Raw genomic sequence first — 13,274 nt, 5'->3', positions numbered from 1 at the left:
TAAAAATTAGAGATACCCGTTCTACAGCCACTACCAGATTTGCACCAGCTGTTCAGTATCCCAGTGATACCTAGTTGCTTGGGAGGTGTAGGAGACTCTCTGGCAAGTCGCCTGTGGCTCTTCGGAGCACTGTTCCCTAATGTGGCACCAGCCCCATGTTCCAGCATGGTGGGCAAGGCCCATGCCCGGTGGGACGTAGTTGGCAGGTGGTTTCCAACTTGGAATAGCCACTGCTCGAGGAACAGGTGAACTGAATCCTCTCTGAGGTGCAGGCCCACGTGCCAAGGATGGAAACAATGTGGCTCTTTTGGTTGATGCCATTTTGGATTTGGCTTTCTGGGAGCCACAGAGCGAGCACGACTGCAACAGCCTGGAAAAAAAAAAGTTTAATAACTCTTCCAAAAGATGCATGTGATAGTGCCTTTAAGGGTGCTTTGCAGGTGACCTTTGCTGCAAGGTGTATATCCCCATATTCACCATTCTACATGAACATCCACTGTGTCATAGATATGGTAATATTTGCAGACTGCTGTATGTGGGAGTAGAAGAAAATGCCATTAATGACAAGTCTGTAAGTTATGCAGACTTTCTACGGTTGGCAAGAATGACTAATCTGCATTAATTAGGTTGTTATAGAAATCTGGATTCAGAATGCCAGTTGATAATTATAAACATGCCCCATTGTGGAATGGATGATTGCCCAGATTGAAACTTACTTGGAACTAGTGTGAATGTAAAAAATAATAAAAATGATCTTTGATTAATTTTATATCCGAGAAAGCAACATATATGGTTTTACAGAGTAACAAAAATCCATTTTCCAGTATTCTATAAACATTATAATTTCTTTAACTAATCTGTGTACGTTTTTTTTTAAATAAGATGGGACCAGGACATTTTGCATTTTACATTATAACAATATTATGTCTCCTGACTGGGTGGCAAAGGGAAGAGGAATTATTTCCTGTGTCCTAATATTTCTTAACAATTGATTAGAAATTAGTTTTGGGGCACCTTTAAGACCAACAGATAATTTTTTACCTAAGCTTTTGAGGACTAGAGCGTAGTTCATTGGATACTTCTAGAGCTTCAGATGCATCCGATGAAGTAGCTTCTGGTCTACACAAGGTTATCTCTTAGAGCAGGGGCATCAAACTCATTTGTTACGAGGGCCGGATATGACATAAATGTCACTTGATAGGGCTGGGCCATGACTCGCCAGGCCAGATCAAGAGTTGGGGGGATGGCATTCTTGGCTGGCTCGTGGGCCGAATAAGAGCTCTCAAAAAGCCGGATCTGGCCCCCGGGCCATATGTTTGACAGCCCTGTCTTAGGGCTTTTCCCCATGGTTTTTTTTTTAGCAGGTTCTGGTGTAGCCAGTGTGGTATAGTGATTAAGAGTGGTGGTTTGGAGTGGTAGAGTCTGATCTGGAGAACCGGGTTTAATTCTCCACTCTTCCACATGAGTCGCGGAGGCTAATCTGGTGAACTGGATTTGTTTCCCTACACATGAAGCCATCTGGGTGACCTTGGGCAAGTCACACTTTCTCAGCCTCACCCACCTCACAGGGTGTCTGTTGTGGGGAGGGGAAGGGAAGGCGATTGTAAGCTGGTTTGAGTCTCCCTTAAGTGGTAGAGAAAGTCGGCATATAGAAACCAACTCTTCTTCTCCTATATTGCTTTGGTTTATCCTCTGATTTTTGCATACATTTTTATACCTTTAGTTTTCACTTCAGTTTTTGTGTGTGTGTCATTCCCCCCCCCCCCCCCCCGGCATGATGTTTTTCCATTCCTTTTGAGACCACTTCTACCCATGTCTTTTTCTGGAAGCTGATTTTGAGTCACCTTTTTCCTTGTGTGTAATGTTTCGGTCAGTCTTCTTTGTCCCATACACTTGTAATTCTAGGAGATCTCCAGGCCCCATGTGGAGACTGGCACCTCTAGTCTCTTTGCTTTTGGTTCCACTCCTCCCATCTTTAGCTTTCCTGTTTTACCTTTTCTCTTCTTTGTCCCGCCTCCCTCCAGTTTTACCTTTCCTCTTTCCTTTCTTTTACCTCTTTAGTATGCCTCAGTCCCGCCTCCCTGTCAGAGAAACCTTGTAAATATATTTGTAAAATATTATATTTTTTTCTGAAATAATTCACAATGAGACAAAAGTGGATTTAATAACTGTTGAAATAGTTTGAACAAATGTAGTTTTCAACAGATGAGTGCTATTGAAATCAGGAAGATGCCATAAAGAGTACTACTCTTTAAATATGTGAGTTATTTATAGTCTTCTTGGCTAGGCAAACAAATATTGGAGCTTAGTCTGAAAAGCTGGAGTGTATCTACGGTTCACTACTAGAAATTTTGTTTTCTTTCTTCACTAAGTGCGCAATCCTGAAAGGGGGGGTAGATCCGTGGTGGCCAGGAGTGGCGGAGTCACTCTGCGTCCTCAGGCTTCCTAGCTGTTGCAGAGACAACAAGAGTGGTTTAAAAAATAAAAATACTTAAAAAGGGGGGAAATGCCCCATTGAACAAAGTGAGGCTGTGCCACCCAAAAAGGTGGCGCAGCCCCGCCACAGTTCAAGGGGGCGTTCCCTTGGCAAACGGGGTTAGGAAGCTGCCCAAAGGCAGCTCCGCTCCCAGAATCAACCCCCCACACCGGCATCCCCCTACCGGCATGGCTGCTCTGGTGGCTGGGGCCAGCAGCTCCCGGATGACAGCGTATTTGCCCCTGCACCGGCGTAGAGGACACCTTATTCCATGATAAGGTGGCATCTACACCGGCGCGGGGTCATGCTGGCTCCTAATGATCTTCGCCCACCCACCCCTTAAGGAATGGGCGTAAAAGTAAAAGATTTATGAGGAAGAAGCGCCACCAGTTATTCGGTAATCCAAAACTTTTGTACAGATTTGTGCTGTAGTATTGAAATTTCCTTCCCCTTATGCAACATTAGTCCCTTAAAGAGGAGCCATTACTACAAATCAGTACGTATACTGCCAACTTCTGTAAAATTTAAAAAGCTGCTCTCAGTTCATATTTACAATATTAGTAACAAAATCCTCCATTTTGACTTTTGAATGGGCTTATTTGAGTACTTAGAAGCTATATATAAAAATAGAGTAGATATAGTTACATGAAAAGGCACCAAAATTCCTTTTTTTGGCATCATACCGATAAGGGATTAGCTGGAATACAGAAGAAAGTTGTGTGTAGTGGATAGCTCTGGAATCAGATCAGAACTCTACATCAATAAGCAAAACAGACTTTACTGTTAAAGAGTAAATCCCCCAGATTTCCTCATTTTCCTGGAAGAGCATTCTGAATGAGTCTGTGTGAAGACAAACTAACACTAGCCATTCAGGGATTTTTGCATTATGGGCATATTGCCAAGAAATCCCGGAGTATGGTTTTTAATTAAAATAGCACAGATGTACTTAAGGACACCCAGTAAGAATACTATTCTTTGCCATGTTGAACTGTACATCTCAAATATAAGAAAAACGGGAGAAAAAGATTCACAGTCATTGTTTTCCATCATTGTTAATACATTTATAACTGAAATAATCATAACTTCTAAGTTTTTAAAAGGTATATGTAGGAATATTTTTGTTTCTTTAAAAAAGTATGTAAATACTTGCAAGGTAGTGTCCAGAATTTTTTTTTTGGTAGTACTTTAGTAGTATTCTGACCTGGATAGCCAAGGCTAGTCTGATCTCGTCAGATCTCAGAAGCTAAGCAAGGTCAACCCTGACAAGTATTTGAATGGGAGACCTCCAAGGAGTACCAGTCATGACGTGGAGGCAGGCAATGGCAAACCACCTCTGAAGTCTCTTGCCATGAAAACCCCACCAGGGGTCATAAGTCAGATGTGACTCGATGGCAAAAAAAATTAGTAGTAGCACACTAACATAGGCTCCATTCAGACATCATGACAAATCCTAATGAAACAGGTTTATTGAAATCATGTCCAAACACAACTTTACTGCCCTCACATGTTCTTCTCACCCCTACCTCCTCCAATCAAGTGCCATGCAATAAAGAACACTTCCTGGTTGGTTCAAGCTCCAGTTTGCTTTGATGTCCAAATGATGACCCCTTGGCAAATGGGATTCTTAGCCACACACACCCAGCTGGGATTGCAAACTGGGATTCATCTGAAGTTAAGGGTCCTGAATTTTATAGGGAAAACAAGTATCCCTTTGCTAAGGCACCTGCATCTGAACTTTATGCCTGTTGTAGCTTGTCCAATCAAGCTCTGCAAATAGGGCAGAGGAGAGAAAAGCAAGCAAGCACAGAAAGCCAGCTGTGTTCATGCACAATGCTAACAATCCTGTTTTATTTAGGATTTGTCATAATATTTGAATGCAGACAAATTCTTTTGTTATCTCAGCTTGGCTGCTGTCGAACTTTTTACAAGCGAGTGTCTCCTTTTATAGTTTGTTCAAATCCAAAATAGAATATTCTGTATACAAAGTGTCCCTGACGGAGATGTCAGATCAGTTCAACAATGGAACAAGCTGCCTAGACAGATATATTTGTGTGTTTCTGAACTGTTTATATTATTTATTTCTTCCTAATGATGTTAATATCACAGATGCATTGGCTTTTCATTAGTTTTTATTTTTATATAACTGGGTTTGTATACATTTGTTTACATTCCTGTTTGAGATATTAAATCTTTTAATGGTTCTTTAACACTGGAGAAGGTAGGGTCTATATGACCAATGCTCATACAAAATAAAATTATATTTTAAAATAGTCCAAAACAGCAACAGCAGTTTTAAAAGATAATTAAGAATGCTCCCAAGATACACTTTATTTTTCCAGATAAATTATAACAAAAATGAGCCTGGTAAAAGTTTTGAACTATTTTTTACTGAATGTTTTATTTATTACCATCAAGCTTCAAAAGCAATCAGCTGCTTTTTATACATTTCTCCAACAAAGGAGGATACTGATACTGAAATCTTTGCCAGTCGCTCCCACTGTTTTTTTCACATCCTGTCCCTTTGTCTAAACATTCATTTGGCTGGATCCAGACAGCTTTTTCACTCAATCTCATCCAATTCCCCTCTTTACCACAGTCCTCATTCCACAGTATCCATCTATCATTTCTTTTTTTATCTTTGCAACTGGACTACAGTTCACATTTTACTTTATTGAGTGAAGTGTACCCACATACATAAACACTGTTTTTACATCTTGTAGGTAAACAGGGCATTTAGAAATTATCCATTATCTGGGTTCTCAGTGTTCAAGGCTTCTCCCCTTTGTTCAGCACCATGTGCTTAAGATAAGAGTCTAAAGTAGTATGGAACCTGCTTAGAATGGCTTGTATTAGGATGGAGAATGACTTCTGAGAGAGAAGGCACAGAGAACTCCCTTGTGTCCAGAGGTCAAATAACCTCCCCTTTGCCCACCCTTTGTGGGTCATTAGATCTTTTCCTGTCCCCAACAGGAAGATCTGCTCTGCCCCTTTTGACCTCCCAGCTTTATGGCTTGGGTGTGACTCTACCCTAGGTGGGACCCTGGTTGTCTTTGTTCTCTCCAGGGTCATGTACATATCTGTAGTGCTGGGTGGCTCTGTGCTTGGGAAGTGGCTCATCTACACTGTGTGTGCCTGTTAGCCTACTGAAAGGCTTTTTGTAACCTCTGAGCCAGTACAGAATGCAGACACAATTATTGTAAATTTTTATATTGATTTTGGGTTGTGAGGCACTTCACCATACATCTTATCAAGGACTTTCTATGTATTCTACAATTATGTCAAGAAATTTGGCTCTTGTTTTGCTTTTTTTGTTTTTTTCTAAAAATGAAAATAGACTCTTATAATGATTAACTCTGTACCCAGTCTCAGATTTTGTGCTTAGCCTTGCTGGAGAAATGTACTTACAATGGTCCAATCCAAAGGAAGTTAAGTCCCATTGGATTTAAGGGGGCTTTGATTATGACTGTTGATTTCAGTGGCATCTGAATGTAACTGACTTTTCCTGGATTGGAGCCAGTGTGGATTTTCATTTACAGGAATGAGCAGACATGGCTACCTTCAAGTAATTGCTAGAGTTTCTAAATAAACTAATATTTATTTATTTACCTGCTTTATTTATAGTTCCCCTTTCTCACTGAGACTCAAAAACAGCCGTTCATTCTTCACTTCTCCCCCCATCCCTTTCCATATGAACAGGAAAATATTAATAGTTTTGTTGCAGAACTACAGGACAAAACATTTAAATCCCCACTAGATAAAAAAAGAAGTAAAACAAGACCTCTCTCTAAAATTTGAGAGCTCCAGTATAGATATACCACATTCCATGGTTTAGATATCAGAAATGTGCCACACGGTCTAGATTAAGAGTGTTTGACTAGTATCTGGGAGACCCGGGTTGGAATACCCGCTTGTGCCCTGAAAGCTCGGCTGGGTGACCATAGGCCAGTCACAATTCTGTCAGCCTAACCTACCTCAGAGGGTTGTTATGAAAGTAAAGTGGAGGAGAGGAGAATGATGTAAGCAGCTTTAGATCCCCATTGGGGAGAAAAGGTGAGGCACAAATGAATTAAATGAATAAATGTTTTTTAGTCTAATGTTACAAGACCCTCTTGTAATCTACAACGTTAATGCACATGTTCTTGGGATTGCCTTTTCCAGTTAGCCAAAACAAGGGACATTCAGGCACTGTGGTAGCCATACACAGGAGTATCTTTTACAGATTGTGAACTTTAGTTCTATTCTACAAAACATTGATGTTTTGAAATGAGACCTTATAAAATAAAGGTGATCTGGAAAACATCTGTGCTACATACATGAAAATGTCACCATGAATCTAGCAGTTTGGCTTCCTTAACCTTTTTAGTAGGATTGTCTACTCCAGGGACTCAGATGTGCTAGCCAGGGATTAGTACTGAGGACATTTTTTGCATTCCTGGATTCCATATGTGTGTTTATCTACTATTGGATGATCCAGAGCCAGTAAGTGTTCCCCAGTGTTCCTCAACACTTAATGTCAGCATGGATGTTCTCCAAGTATGTGCTGTTCTAGTTTGACCATCTGCAAGAACATGGTCCACAAATAAAGAAAAGAATAGTAAAGAATAGCTCCCCAACCTTGATTCTGATATAATGGATGGAGATAAAAGCAGAGGCAACAAGACTTCTGTACTGCAACAGACTGAAGCAGTAAGCCTATAGAAATGAAACAGTAGGGTTGCCTTTGATTCTGTAGTAGTTATGTTTGTATGACACATTTTTACAAGGAACTGTAAGCATCCGGCTCTATATGGGCAATACAGTACACAAGTTTTATTCATTTATTTATAGTCCACCTTTCTCACGGAGACTGAAGGAAGATGACATAGTGTAAATCAATGTAATCTGATTACTGTAACGATAAAACAGTGCAGTGGGGGTGAGGTAGAGTACATACAACAAACATATACTATACACAGTAGCATACCATATTTACTCAAAGGGAAGATGACTCTGAATGTAAAACAAAAGTTTTGTAGTATTGGACATATCTGTGACTTGTATTCAAATTTAAGATGACCCCAACCTTTTTTTGGGGGGGTGGCATACTTGGAACAAAACTCTTGTCTTGTGTTTGAGTAAATACTGCAGTTTATAGTCCTATTCTCTTTATAACAAGCATATTCCTGAACCATTCTATTATAATATAGTTCTACTAGCTTTATATTGCATTTTTTCTCTCCCCAATGGGCACATAGCATGGTTCTCCTCGCCTTCATTTTATCTTCAGAGCAACAACGTGTGGTTAGGCTGAGACAGCATGACTGGCCCAGTTTGAACCAGCAAGCTTCCATAACAGAGTGGAGATTCCAGACTGGATCTCCCAGATCTCAGCCCAGCACTCTAACCGCTATACCACCCTGGCTACAAGGAACTCTGCCAGTGTATCTGACTATCCGGACAGCTGTGTTTTAACTTGGCTTAGAAGAGTCAAGAATGAGCTTATAGATCAATTTTGACAAGATTTTAACTCTTCCATACTTAGTTGCTTTTATAAATGTACCCCATATGGTAAATTTGATATTTCTATGCCACCTCTTCAATGACCTCCTCCCTCGAGGCGGCTTACAATTAAAATAATCTGTGATGGGCTTAATCAGAAGCACCTCAACATAGTAATTATCCCTGGCCAATTTTCTTTGACAAAGACATACTTTGCTTGCTGAGCTCTTGATTCTGCCAAGAGATGGCCGGGTGCTGACACTGGTCCCATGACAGGGTCAGGCCATTCCATAGTTTGTTGGAAGCCACCAGTTGGGGACCTGACTGAATGACAAAGGCTACTCTAATTATTATTACTAGAGGTTGGCCACAAAAGTCCTGAAATATATATATCACAGTAATTAATACTTTTCAATTCTATGGTTTTTTTGTTTCTGCCTCCACACACACTAAATAAATGATAAGACAACAATGTGTTTTGCTTACTGTGGTCTTTTTGGATGTATCTCAGAGTTGTAGCTGTTTGAGGGGAAATCCTGATGCTTTTTCTTTAAAGAGAGAGATGTATAATCGTCTGTCTGTCTGTCTGTCTAATCTGTGAGCACCCATTAATTTCACGGAGTTCAGTTTTTTGTTTATTCCAGAAACAAGTAATTTGATATTCTGAAATGGGTTGAATGTGTAATCTGATACCCGGTGCTTCAAGGGAAGGAAGTCAAATGCTTCTGGCTTCTGTTTTTGTTCCACGCCTGTGAGGAATTTTAATAATTAGCCATTATCTTGAGTGACCCGTTCCCAGAAGTAATTGTTACTCCTGGAAAGGGTTAAGTGACCCCTTCCCTCCCTCAGCCTTCAAAGAGGAATGAATTGCGGGGGGGGGGGGGGTTACATTCCATCACAATTCTCTGTGGGAATACTGAGGTTGCTTTGATGGAAATAAAAATCCCTTGTGTTGGAGTATAATTCAGAGAACAAAAAAGCCATTTTGTTAAATTGTGCCAACATAATTTGAACAGCAAGACAACATATTTGTGTGTGTGTGTATTCATCTATGCATGGACCTGCTCTACAAGACAGGTTTTGTTTACAGCAAATTATTCTTTTAAATGGCTGCCAGTAAATGTGAATAAAATTCAGTAACTACAATTCCGAAAGATTTGCAGTCCTCATATATTATCCCCCCACTCCCCAACCCCTCTGGACCAAGCCATATTTTTATAACCAGCTGACATATTTTAGAAAGAAGCCTGGACAATAGGCTAATTGTATAGGGGTGTGTGTTGATAATGGCTTACAGGACTCGTGATGGATGGATGTGTCATATATATGCATTACATTTATGAGGTCTTCTTGAAAGATATATTGCAGAAACAGAGAGCTGGAAGGGACCTCAAGGGTCGTCTAGTCCAACCCCCTACACAACACAGGAAATCCACAACATAATGCCCCAAGTGAGGCCTAACCAGAGCAGAGCAAAGTAATACCCTCACTTTACATGATCTGGACTCTGTACTTCTGTTGATATCCTTTCACAGGCTGTGATCTGCTGGGTGTGAAAGGCATGCCATTTTGAACAGTGGCAGTATATGGTTTTATCTCTTTTGGGTTCACTGTAATGGTACTTTTTTGTTAATTTGCCTCATCCCTTATTAAAACAAAGCTTTTAAAATAATGGCAAATTCTACAGTTTCTTGCTTTACTTGTCTGTTTCAGGTAGAGTAGTGGAACATGCACACTTCTTTTGATAGTCTCGAGAGATGTTCTGCAGATTCTATAGCACGCATTGAGGGTGAACCAGAGATAATTCATTTTAATGTGGACCTTTGCCATTGGACTGAATGGGATATGAGTTGAACTCATAACTGAGTATAGTTTAAATGTACTTATTTTTTTTAATTTCCATATCCCACCATCAGCAGGCAGCTCACAAAAGCACCAGTACAGTAACAAAACAATTAAAACTTCTTACAGCTCATGACATCTGAGATTGCTCATTCTCAAAAGCCTTTCTAACAGAGCAGCCTTGCATCATCTCCAGAAATGAGTCAAGGGGGTGCCCTCGAGCCCTGTTAAGAAAGGCTATTCCAGAGATCTGGAGCCAGAGCCAAAAATTACCTCGATCATAGATCTCTCTCTCTGTGTGTGTGTGTGTGTGTGTGTGTGTGTGAATTTAACCCTTTAATTGACAGCTGTCTTATCTGACTAAGAGCAGGCAGACCACAAAAAAGAAGGGCATTCTATTGTTAGAAGAAGTAGGAGACAATCTTTTGACCTAATTAAAACACAGGCATGCACATTCGCAGGATTTATTTATCTAATATATTTGTGTCCTGTCTTTTCTGTCAAGGAGGTCAGGGCAGTATGTATGGGGTTATCCCATTTTATTCTCATGGCAACCCTGTAAGGAAGGACAGGCTGAGAGTGGAGCGAGGTCCCCCAATGAGTATCCTGCCACCTTTTCAGAGATCTGCTTGAGATGGCTCACAACATACAGATGAAATCATAAAGCATAAAATCATTAAAATTAACAGCCGTAACAACCAAACAGTAAAACCCAAAAATATAAAAGCCCAGAAGCAGAGCAGCCTAAATGATCCTCATAATTGTCCTTCGGCTAGAAGCAGATTGTAAAAACAGCTAAAAAGATCTCAGACCTTCCCAGTCCGAGTTCACATGTTCAGTACTGCATCACACTGCTCACAATGTTGGCATTCACTCTGCCCCAGTCCCTTACCAAATGGATATTTGATGCTGTGCTGAAGTAGATGGGAGGTAGCGTTAGTCACTGCATCACACTGCTCACAGTGTTGGCATTCACTCTGCCCCAGTCCCTTACCAAATGGATATTTGATACTGTGCTGAAGTAGATGGGAGGTAGCATTAGTTGGGAAAGGGGATCCAAGTTCATGTCTGAAGAAATATCGGATAAAGTATCAAGAGAGTTACCTAATTTTGTTCACTGTAATCCATCTTTCTGTTTGTTAGCGTTTCTTTTAATCTCTTTCAGTTTGTGACTGTGATTCCCGTGGCGTCCAGACCCCTCAATGCAATCGTACCACCGGGCAATGTATTTGTAACGATGGGGTTGAGGGGCTCCGATGTGATAAGTGCACTCGAGGTTACTCTGGCACCTTCCCAGACTGTGCACCGTGCCACCAGTGTTTTGCTCTCTGGGATGTCATCATTAGCGAGCTGACTAATAGGACCCAGAGATTCCTGGAGAGAGCCAAGGCTTTGAAAATCACAGGGGTCAGTGGTCCTTACCAGCAGACACTCAACTCTGTAGAGGAAAAGCTGAATGAGATTAAAAGTATCGTTGCTCAAAATCCAGCCACTCAGCCTCTTAAGAACATTGCAAATCTCTTTGAAGAAGCAGAGTAAGTAAATTTTTGTAAATAAGCCCATTTCCTCCACCAGTGGGAACACTGTGCAGTAATTTTAATGAGAATTGTACTGAAATTATGGGAGGGTTTAGAACTTTACCCTACAGCTATCATGGAAAAATTGGGAATGAAACTGAGTCTGCAAAGCAATTAACACAGAGACACAATTGTTGATTCTTTCTATTTCCCACCCCGCACAGGACAGAGACTTCTGTTTATATCAGGCAAGGGAGGCTGAGAAATGCCAGATTTGGCATTGTAGCCCCTAGATAACAGTAGTAGATAAGACCTTCTTACTTTTGCCCCCATTCCCAGACTTTCTGTTTAATGAAGGTAAAAAGGCAAAGACAGATGTTGTCTGTTGATATCTCTTGTCATTTCAGTATATTTTAACCGCTTTGCAGCAGTCACATGAGAGATAAGTTAGGTTAACCTAATTTTCCAGCTGTTATTGATAGAGCTGTTATTGATAGAGGACCTTGCAATACTGGAAAGGATTTAGAGCTAACTCAACAGTTGCAGTTTTAAAACCACTGTCCTGTCCTAGAGGTTTTGCCTGAAAGTGTTAATGCCAGAATGAAATACTGCTGAAGATGTCTAGACAGACGTTGCGCCCACCCTGATTTGTACATTGCTATCTGTGAAGTTCTGTTGCACTTCATGTGGATTTTTAAAGAGAAGAATTATGGCTTCAAAGAAATCTCAACGTCTGGGGCTTGGCAGTCAAGCACAGCACAGGCTTGCACAAGTGGTGTTTCTCAAGACTTTGCAGTACTTTTATATCTGAAAAGTTCATTGTTCTCTAAATGCTACCAAATTATAAGCAAATCCTACCTGGATTAGCCTGTGTGTGGGAAGTTAGTTCTTTCCAGGTGTTACCAATATAGGTTTCTCCTCCCACCCTGGTTTGGGTATTTTTGCCTATCTAGCCTTATCTTCAAGCATACTATTAATCTCGTTAATCTTTCGGAAGAACTGTATGCACTTACACAATACTCACAGAGAAATCCAAAGAAAAATGCATTGCTTATGCATTTTTTAAAAAGTCTTTAAAAGCCAAAAGCAAAACTGAGACTACAATCCAGCAAAGCCTTCATGCTAACCGTATTGTCCCTTCCCCGCTGAACGGTTGAAGAGTTTCTCAAATGTGCAGCAGTGAAGTGTCTCTTGGAGTGATCTTGTAAAAGGGGAACAAGGACTTCTGGTCTTTAATAAACAATCAGATGAAGGAAGGGACAGGTGAGACTGCAGGGGAAAAAGGATCCAGTCCTCATTAACAGTGCAATCCTAGACAGAATTATAGACTTCTAAGTCTGCTTAGGTCAGTGGGCTTAGAAGCATATAACTCTGTTTAGGGTTGAACTGCACACTTGCTAGCCGCTCTTCTGTACCTAAATTAATGGCTAAAGAATTGCTGTCATCAGTTATGTGGGTTTTCTGGGAAAAGTTAAGTAAATAATTTAAACATTTAAATCATGTTAGCAAAAGAAGACAAATACACCATGTACAAGCCTGGACCATGTATAAGGACTGAGGTATGTCCATGCTTCATATCCCACGTTTACCCCATGTAACATGATTGATTTGCAGCAAATTGCCCTGACATTTTTTCCATCTAGCATCACTGGCTGTCATATACCACCTGGCCAGTGTGTCATTAGCACAACCAGTGGTTGCAAGCAACATGAGAAGGTATAAATTTCTCACTTAGTAAATGAAGTGTACATAGATTCAGGTGCAAGGGGTGTGTTATTTTTCTGAAGGATAGAAAGTGAAAGACTTTTTTAAAAAAATGCTGAACAGTTATGGGTGTAGATTCTCAGATAGCCACTAAGACCAAACTTGTTAGGAAAGCTCAGATGCAGCAGGGGAGAACTGTGTGTGGAAGCAAGGGACAGAATCAAACCTTTCCCCTACCAAATCTGCAGACAAATCAG

At 40.6% G+C, this 13,274-nt stretch overlaps 1 protein-coding gene across 1 annotated transcript in view; it reads left to right on the top strand.

Moving 5' to 3' along the window:
- Nucleotides 1-13,274, top strand: part of LAMB1 (laminin subunit beta 1) — a 74,535-nt gene that overhangs the window by 49,021 nt on the left and 12,240 nt on the right. Inside the window, exon 24 of the mRNA XM_056846479.1 lies at nucleotides 10,962-11,331. Coding sequence (XP_056702457.1) covers nucleotides 10,962-11,331 — 370 coding nt within the window. The remainder of the gene's footprint in view (nucleotides 1-10,961; nucleotides 11,332-13,274) is intronic.

Source organism: Euleptes europaea, chromosome 3 (genome assembly GCF_029931775.1).
Source record: "Euleptes europaea isolate rEulEur1 chromosome 3, rEulEur1.hap1, whole genome shotgun sequence".
Lineage (NCBI taxonomy): Eukaryota > Metazoa > Chordata > Lepidosauria > Squamata > Sphaerodactylidae > Euleptes > Euleptes europaea.
The sequence above is the reverse complement of the archived record's forward strand: the minus strand, read 5'-3'. Positions and strand labels throughout refer to the sequence as shown.